The sequence below is a fragment of the Elephantulus edwardii genome, unplaced genomic scaffold (assembly GCF_000299155.1).
Source record: "Elephantulus edwardii isolate Elephantulus edwardi_28Jun2011 unplaced genomic scaffold, EleEdw1.0 scaffold00132, whole genome shotgun sequence".
NCBI classification, from domain to species: Eukaryota; Metazoa; Chordata; class Mammalia; order Macroscelidea; family Macroscelididae; genus Elephantulus; species Elephantulus edwardii.
Genome location: NW_006399882.1, coordinates 1,772,597 through 1,781,788, shown reverse-complemented (window position 1 = coordinate 1,781,788; position 9,192 = coordinate 1,772,597). Strand labels below are relative to the sequence as shown.

Below are 9,192 nucleotides of genomic sequence, written 5' to 3'. Positions count from 1 at the left end.
GATTTTCTTGATATCCTCCCAAAACTCATTTGGCCTACACTCATTGGTGCTCAAGGCCTCAAACCTGTTCCTGAGATGGTTTTGAAATTCGAGTGGGATAGACTTAAGATCAAATTTTGGTTCCCATGGACTTGATTTGATTTTCCTCAACTTCAGCTTGAACTTGCATATGAGTACTTGGTGGTCTGTCCCACAATCAGCACCCGGCCTGGTTTTCACTGCTGATATTGAGCTTTTCCACCGAGTCTTTCCACAAATTAAATAAGTATCCATCAACAGACAAACAAAATATCTTCTACTCATACAATGGAATATTATTAAGCTACAAAGAAAAACAAATTCCTAATGCACAGCATAGATGAACTATGGAAATACGAAGTCTGCAAAATGATAATTATTGAAGTTACTATTTGTATGAAGTGTCTAAAATGAGCAAGCACAATAGATAGAGGCAGAAATTAGATTAGTGATAACCAAGGTTTGGCAATGGAGAAGAATGGGAAGTCATGCTTAAGAAGTATAGAGATTCTCCTTGGAGTGATGAAAAAGTTTTGGAAATAATTTATGTAATGGTTGTACAAACTTGTATCTATAATAATTACTTCTGAACTATATACTCGAGATGGCTAGGTAGCAAAATTCATGTTAAATATATTTTACTGTATTTAAAATTTAAAAATCAACTCAGAAGGAGAAGATAAAGTAGTGGTGGTTCCTGACGTGAACAGTGTGATAAAGAAAACAGGTGGATTTTTATGTTTTATACACTATAAACCTAAGGAACAAATCATGCTTTAAAAATATGGCTGTAAATTTTCTACATCATATTGTATTATTGTTACTCTGCACTGTATTGTTGTTGTATGTTGTGTACTGTTGACTCAGAACTGATCCATAGCAGACCCTCCAGTGGGTTTTCAGAAGTAGTAAATAACATGGGAGGAGATTACCCATCCTTATCCCGTGGAGCAGCTGGTGAGCTCAAACTGCATGCCTTCAGGATTTCAATGCAGCTTCTTGCCACGGCTGTTGTTGTTCTTGGTTGCCTTTGAGTCGAGCATGACTCATAAAAACCCTATCAACAAATGGCCTGAAGCCTTTCTATAACTATCGATGTTTATCAAAGTTCATAGAGTCTCTGAAAGCATTATTTTCTATGCTTTTATATAATCTAGCTAAGACTCATTCTTCTTATTTTTTTAACCACGTGGTTTAGCCTAAAAGTTGGCCTTTTTTAGCCATCAGTTAGCCCCTCTGTTTTCCAGCTACATTAACTGCAGACACATGGTCTTGCAAATCAGCATCAGCTGTGAGACTAGAATAAGAGAAGGTGTGCTTCCCACACCAGGAGCAAGACTTGAGACAAGCAAGGCTTGTGGTGGCGAGAGCGTGGTGGTTTAGAGATTGTGGCATTGCTGTGGAGAGTGTGTGGCAAGGTATGACCTGAGGCTTCTTGTATTTGTCCTGGTCACATTTAAAGGGTTTTGCTGTTCTTGCCAAAGGCTTGAAGGAGAAGCTGACTTATCACTACTGTGAGTCAAATCTTGTTGGATGCTTTGTATTTGACTGCTGAACTGAAACCAGATCCTGGACTAATTGAGGAATTGTGCCTTGAAACTTGGGCTAAAACCTAGACTTGTTTTGGGTAATATTCTTTGCCTTTCCTACTCTCCAACTTCCTTCCCTAATAAACCCCATTGTTGGTACCTTAACTCTGAATCTGTGAGTCGGCAGTGAATACACAAACCTCTTGCTATTGATGTATCTCTAGAGGCGCCATCGGCCTGGGCTATGAGTTCTTTATCTGCTTTCTACTCTGGGGCATTAAGGAGCTGTGATATTCTTACTCTCTGGCCTTTTCAGAGAAACATTCATGGCCCATGCACAAATTTTCTCCTCTTTAAACAAACCATAAAGCTGAGTTTTGTGTATCGCTTGCAAATTTCTGAATAAAATTAGCTTTTAGGAGATAGGGACTTATAAAATACACATTTTTCTTCAGCTTCATTTTGGTTATGAGTTAACACGTATTAAACAGAGGAATAAACTCCACATACTTGAACACCACCTTTCCATACTTATCAGGCATTTTATGTGAACAAAATAAATCATAACTTCATGAATGAAAGCAAACTCAATTATAATTTAAAGAATAATACTAGGCTGCTCATTTACAACTGAGGAATAACCTTCCACATACTAGCAGGGCTCATCAAAATACAACCTACCTCCTTTTTTTGTCAATAAAGTTTTATTGGAACATACCCATGGTCATTCATTTATATTGTCTTTGCCCATTTTCATTTTACAGTGAAAGAGCTGAGTCACTGCAGATTTATAGCCCACAAAGTCCAAGATATTTATCCTCTCATATTTGCAGAAATATCCATCTCTCTATGTCATATATTCATAAGAAATTGGGATTGAAAAGGAAGATTACACAATCTACTCCTTCACTTCATGGATGTAAAAACTGAAACCAAAGAAACTAGGGTATTTCCAAGGCTTGTTTGTGCTTGGATCTTCTGTTCCTTATATCCTAATAGTTCTAATTATCAGGGAAGACAATAATAGGTTTTAACTTAGGTATCAGCAACAACTAATTAATACGGGTCATCTGGAGTGGTGGTTGAGGTCTCTAGGGTCAATGAGTAGGAATAAAATGACTAAGTGGGTAATCTTTACTGGGCAGGAATGGGAGAGTGGCCAAATATGTGCCATGTGTGTGCTATGAACTGGTGCAAACTGTTGCTGCACTTTTATCTGTTTAATCAAAAAATTGTAAGTTGGATTCTACTCAGAGCCACTTCAGGGGAAAAAGGTCCCAATAACCTACTGAAAAAAAGCAATTAAAAAAAATCTATTGAAAACCCTGTGTGTGAGTTGGAGTCAACTCGTCAGTAATAGGTTTGTTTGGGGGATTTTTTAATTTTTTTTTTAATGTTCATCAGCTGGTGACTGAGTGGTAAAGAATTGCACTGCCAACCCAAAGATAAACAGCTTGAACCCACCAGCTGCTCCATAGGCAAAAGATGGGGCATATTGTCTCATGTGATTTGTAGCCTCTGAAAACCCACTGAGGATCGATTCTGACCCAATGGTACACAACAACAACAACATCAACTTGATGTATTTGTTATACTACTATCTTCCTTGTATGCCTACTCTTTGGTCCAAAACAGATACAGTCATATTAGGCCCTTATTAGAAGCTCTGCTGCCTAGCAGTTTGGAAATGATTGATGATTCTTGTGTAAGGTTATTCAAGTGTCTCTCCTAACAACTGCCCAACACATCATGCTGTGCCTAGGAGAACTGAAGTTGTATTTCACACAAATTGGATTTGTTTGTTATAACCACCTTAACTCTTAGGGAACATCAAAGGAAAATATGTCTAAAGGGGCACATAACTGAATGGGAAGTGCCAATGGAAGGCCATGCTAAAGATCCTTCATGTTTGTGTTTTCTGCAGTTGGATAATCCAGATGAGCAAGCAGCCCAGATCAGACGGGAGTTGGATGGACGCCTCCAAATGGCTGACCAAATAGCCAGGGTAAGGAAACTTGGGAATAAATTTCTGGGGGACCATGCAGAAATTTCACAGAGGTGAAATTATTAAAGACCTCTGGAATATAAACAGTTAAGTGTTCAGCTATCAACCAAAAGGTTGGAAGCTCAAATCCACCTAGAGATGGCTCCAAAGAAATGCCTGACGATCCAATGCCAGGAGATCGATCAGTCTTTGAAAATTCTGGGGGATAAGTTCTGTCCTGACCACATAGGGCCATCCCACGTCAGTTTTATCAACAGCAACTGGTTTAGTTTTTCAGTTGAAAGATGCGTTTAAGAAGCATAGAAGAGGGAAGATGAGGATGGTCTCTTTGATGGGGCCAGCCCTCACCCCTTTTCTTTCTATCCAAGCTATCCCAAATATAAAACACACACTTCTTGCTCCCCGAACAACTCCTAACTCTCACCTCCACCTCTCTTCTTATTTCAAGACTCCTATTGCAACTATCTCTTGAACAGTTCAACTTGGCATTCCCTCAGACTTTCAAATTTAATGGATTCAAGGTCTGTTCCATTATCATCACTCCACCCTATTCCACATGCATTTCCTTTCTGGATATTCTCCATCCAATTACTGCAGGAGAAACTTCTTGCTCACCTTCCGTTTCCCCTTCCTTCCCATAAGGATTCACACCCAACCAGCCACCTATTCTCATTTGTGTTCCCTCCCTCTCTTTATGTCTCTAGCATCATGCTAGGACTTTTAATCAAATCCTCATGTTCAAAGCCTTTTCAGAGCCTCTTAATGAGAAGTCCCAGCCTTGGCTACTCGCACTTTTATCCATCTTTCACATTGTTGCTGTCCAAAAACTCATATATCAATATTTCAAATCCATTCTCCAAAGTCTTTAATAAGAATTCTCTCCTATTCCTAAAGTTGAGAGACAAAAAATCTAACTTTTTTTAAAAGAAGAGTCAAGGCTCTTAATCCACAGACTACGTCATTTCTTACTGACCTCACCTTCTGCAACTGTCCCACCAGAATTCCCCTTTATAGCTACCTATGTAGTCTCCTCTGAGTATACCAGTAACATGTGCTCTGTCTTTGTCTCCATGGAACCCTCAATCCACTGGAATGACCTTTCTTTTCTCCTCTATTTTTCTCCTCTCCAGCTCAGCTTCTAATACCAGACTTATAACCACTTCCCTAAGTAGCTAATAGTTGGTCCTTCCCACCACTGCGTTTTCATTAGGCCCCACTGTTATTATGGCATTTAATTGAATGGTGATTATTTGTTTCCATGTCTAAATCTCCCAGTAGATGATTTCTCTAGGGAGGGAATTATGTATTATTGTTGATAACTATAGCATAGCTGTGTAATGTTATTGCTGTTGCTTCTGTTTGTGTTATTATTAGTATTAGTGGTAATAATGTGTGTATTAAATGCTGTGTTAAGCATGATAAATGTCTTCTATGTACCATCTTATTTAAGCCTCAAAACAGCCCAATAAGAAAGATGGAGAAATCTAGAGTGAACTTGATAGCCACATCTTAAGAGGTTCATTGGACCCTCAACTTAAGTCTGTCTAAATAGCAGGTCTGGGATGAGGGCAATACAGTCAGGTGCCAAATTTAAGATAACTCATGATAAATAATACTTTATTGTAATATTTTTTTAAAAAACATACTTATGTGGGAAAAAAATCCATGATGAAAAATTCACAATGATCAAATTTTAAGTGGCGAGAAGTTCCTCCTGGTTCCTGTTGTAGCCACAGGCAGCCATGTGAGCACATGAGAGTCATAGACTGGCGGATGGCAAGAAAGATGACCAAGGAATAGAGCTTAGCGTTCAATCTGCTCTTTTAGGAGAGAGACATCTTGGGATTTGGATACATAGGAAGGAGTCCTCCTCAAAGTGAAGCCAAAGCCAGAGTCCAAGAACCGTGAAATTCCCTCTCTCTGTGATCCGCCAGTTTTATTGAAATGTTTTGCATCTTGTTTTTGGACACCTTCAAATTTGTTGGTCGAGTCAGTTTGGTGGCTTAAAATAGTATGCAATTATGGATCTGGCTAAAGGTACTGTAAAAGGCTCTTTTCAGATCCTGCTTATGTGGGAGGAAGCATCAGGAAAGCTTTAGAATTTGCTTGGCCTGTAAACTCACTTTGTCTTCTAATCAGATAATCCAGAACCTGGAGGTCATGTGGCCTGTTCTCCAGCCGTTAGAGAGCCTGTTCATCCCCAGCATTTAAATAAACTCACACCTACACGCTTCAAAAGCAAGTTCATGACATCTTTATTTTAGTTGTCACGTTCACTTTGGGACTTAACATGATAAGTTAAGAAATTTGTGTTAACTTTAATATTTTAAAAGGCAGTAAATGAATCATTGCTCTGTGTTGCTGTTGTTATATACATGTTGAGTCAGAACCAAGTTATAACTGACTCTTCAGAGGGTTTGAAGAGGCAGCAAATCACGAAGAAGGAGATCGCTCATCTTTTTCCCATGGAGTGACTGGTGGATTCAAACCTCAAACTTTAGGTTGGCAGTGCAATTCCTTACCACGAAGCCACAATAGTTCCCTAATTGAATTTTTTATGCTGTTGTGTACTAATGAGTCAGGAAAAAAGTCATAGCTGACCCTTCAGTGGGTTTCCAGTGCAAATAAATCACACAGGAGGAGATTGTCCATCTTTCTCCTGCAGATAACCGTGGGTTTCCAGTGCAAATAAATCACACAGGAGGAGATTGCCCATCTTTCTCCTGCAGATGACCGTGGGTTTCCAGTGCAAATAAATCACACAGGAGGAGACTGCCCATCTTTCTCCTGCAGATGACCTGGTGGGTTTAAACCATGCACCTTGGAGTTAGCCATGCAGCTCCTTATTATTAAGCCATCAGAGCTCCCTACATGCAATATAGTAAAACAAATTGTTCATCTTTGAGCAGTAAATCAAAGAATTCTCTTCACCAGCCTGTATATTAAATATTCTGATATCAAATAGAACATTATTAACAACTTAGTTTTCTTGGTCAGAGAAGTAGGCAAGTGAAAGGAATCTTATTCGTAGAGAATTGAGACTAGGTTCAAACTCATGAAAGACCCTCTGATAGCAGAGGGCTATGGATTCCCATAAAGTATCATCCTAGTACCATCTCCTTTCCTTCTGACCTTCTACAATGTTCTTTCGTGTCAGTGGCCCTCTTTGCCACAACTGTTTGGTCCTAGAGAGAGCTGTAAACCCAAGGTGATCTAACCATGGTTCTTTAGTCTGCCCTGTCTACAAATGATCAGTCCAGAAATAGACATCTAATGCAAATTAGACCAATGAATTCCTTTTCTGGCACATGTAGCCTGGGGCTGGCAGTACTGTCTTCCCAGTGTTGGAAAGTCATTTGCAGGCATTCTTAAATGTCAGGATAAGAAGATGAAAAAATAGACAATATAGAGAGAAGCAAAGTTCTCAGGACATTTAAGTTCTTGGTTTCAGTTAATTCTTAAAACTCAGTCCATGGCTGGCTATGGTTCCATTTAGTTCCATTAACCCCTAAATAAAACTCTCCTTTTGCCAAAATTAGCCTGATTACTACTAAGGAAAATTGGGAAACATCTCAGTCCATGAAAATTTCATATCAAGATCTCAGATACTGACTAGTTCATGGATAGTGAAACAAAGCCTCTTTTCTTATATTCTTTTATCATGCCTTGATTTTTCTATTCCAGCATACAGTGAATTTTAATTGATGTGTTCAAGTCAACCCCTAACTCCTAGCTAAATATCAGTTTCCAACATAACCAGAAATTCCTGGATATAGATGTCAGCCATCATACATGCACTCTATTCTCAGAATTATAAGTTTGGGAGAGCACTTTTGATTACAAATAAGAGATAGCAATACTCAAGGAAGCTTACGTAGAAGTGGATGTTGATTATATAGGAGTCAAGGAACCACTCACAGAATCCACAGGCAGAATCCAGAAAAGAACTGAAACCCAAGTACGGAGAGGTCAGGACTTTCTGTCTCATATCTTTCTGTCTTTTTCCTTATTCTTTCATTCTCTGTAAACCAAATGTCTTTGCTGCTTTTTGGCTCCGTATATTATCTTCATATCCAAAAAGGAAATCATCAACCAGTCAGCCTTCTTGTCTCTCTCTCTTATCTCTCCCTAACCAAATGCCATCAAGTCAACTCCTCTTGATTGTGTCCCTATGTGTATCAGAGCACGACTGTGCTCCACAGAGCTCACATTGATTGACTCCAGAAGCAGATCACTAAACCCTTCTTTTCAGATGAGGATATTTGAACCGCTTGAGTGTATTAACCATTTGCATTCCCTTTTCTTACTACCCTCTTCAAATATATAATTTCAAGGGTTGGACCTCAAGGGAATCTCAATGCACATGTAGATGGTGAAGATGTATCAGTGAAGGTCAATATGGGACCTTAGAGGTAAGGCTATGAGTGGGATGGTCATTGTAAATTGGAAGATAAATCAAAGGTACATTCAGTACTAGGGAGCTCTCATGGCCTAATGGCAAGAAGCTGTGCTACAATCCCAAAGGTACATGGTTTGAGGCCACCAGCCACTCTGCAGAAGAAGGATGGGCAATCTCCTCCTGTGCAATTAACTGCCTCTGACTCAAGGTTACACAATAACAATTCAATACTAAGAACTATTGTTGTTATGTGCCGTCGAGTTGCTTACGACTCATAGCGACCCTATGTACAACAGTCCTTAACCCTGCTCTGTCCTGTGGCAATCGCATTGTCTCTGACACACCCATCCCGATTACCCCAGTCACTGAATCAATCCCCAGTCACTGAATCAATCTACCTCATAGAGGGCCTTCCCCTCCTGTGCCGTCTCTCCATCCTCCCAAGCATGATGTACCTTTCCTAGGACCTCTCCCTCCTTACAACATGTCCAAAGTATGTCTGACAAAGCCCCAGAATCCTTGCCTCCTAGGAGCAGCCTGGCTTAACCCTCTCCAGGATGAATCTGTTTCCTTGGCAATCCATGATACATTCAATACCCTTCTCCAGCACCACAGCTCAAAGGCATCAATTCTTCTTCTGTCCTCCCTAGTCATTGTTCAATTCTCTGATGCATAACAAGTGACTGCAAAGACCATAGCCTGTATCAGATGCACCTTAGTCTCCAGAGTGACACAACTGCTCTTCAGTGCCCTGGAGAGGTCTCTAACAGCCGACTTTCCCATTGCAATACGGTTTTTTATTTCCTGGCTACTGGTGCCAAGAGTGTTAACCGTGGAGCCGAACAGACTAAAGTTGTTAACAATCTCAATCTCTCTTTTTTTAATTATTATTAAATTTTATTAGTTTTAATGAACATTTACAGAGATTTGGGGTTCTCATTCATTCATTGTTGCACTGTTTTCTCTACCCTCCTCCCCAGTTCGTTCTTCTCCCCCCACCCCAAATGTCCGTTTTAATTGTCCAATTGCCACAGTGCTTGTCAAAGCCAGTTCTGATTAATCTCCTTTGTCAGTGTATTCTTTGCCACATTCCCTGTCACTCCTCCCTGAGAGAGACTTCACCCTGATTCATAAGGAAAATGGGATGGCGTATTCTCTTAGCTACTTCCTGCTGAAAAGGGACGCTGTGGGTTTCAGGGTGAAGATTTTCTCTCACTACTCTAAAGGGCCCCTTTGGCAGT

At 39.9% G+C, this 9,192-nt stretch overlaps 1 protein-coding gene across 1 annotated transcript in view; it reads left to right on the top strand.

Moving 5' to 3' along the window:
* The window catches only part of CADPS (Ca++-dependent secretion activator), a 560,788-nt gene that overhangs the window by 177,541 nt on the left and 374,055 nt on the right, over nucleotides 1-9,192 (top strand). Inside the window, exon 5 of the mRNA XM_006893865.1 lies at nucleotides 3,472-3,552. Within this exon, the coding sequence (XP_006893927.1) occupies nucleotides 3,472-3,552 (81 nt within the window). The remainder of the gene's footprint in view (nucleotides 1-3,471; nucleotides 3,553-9,192) is intronic.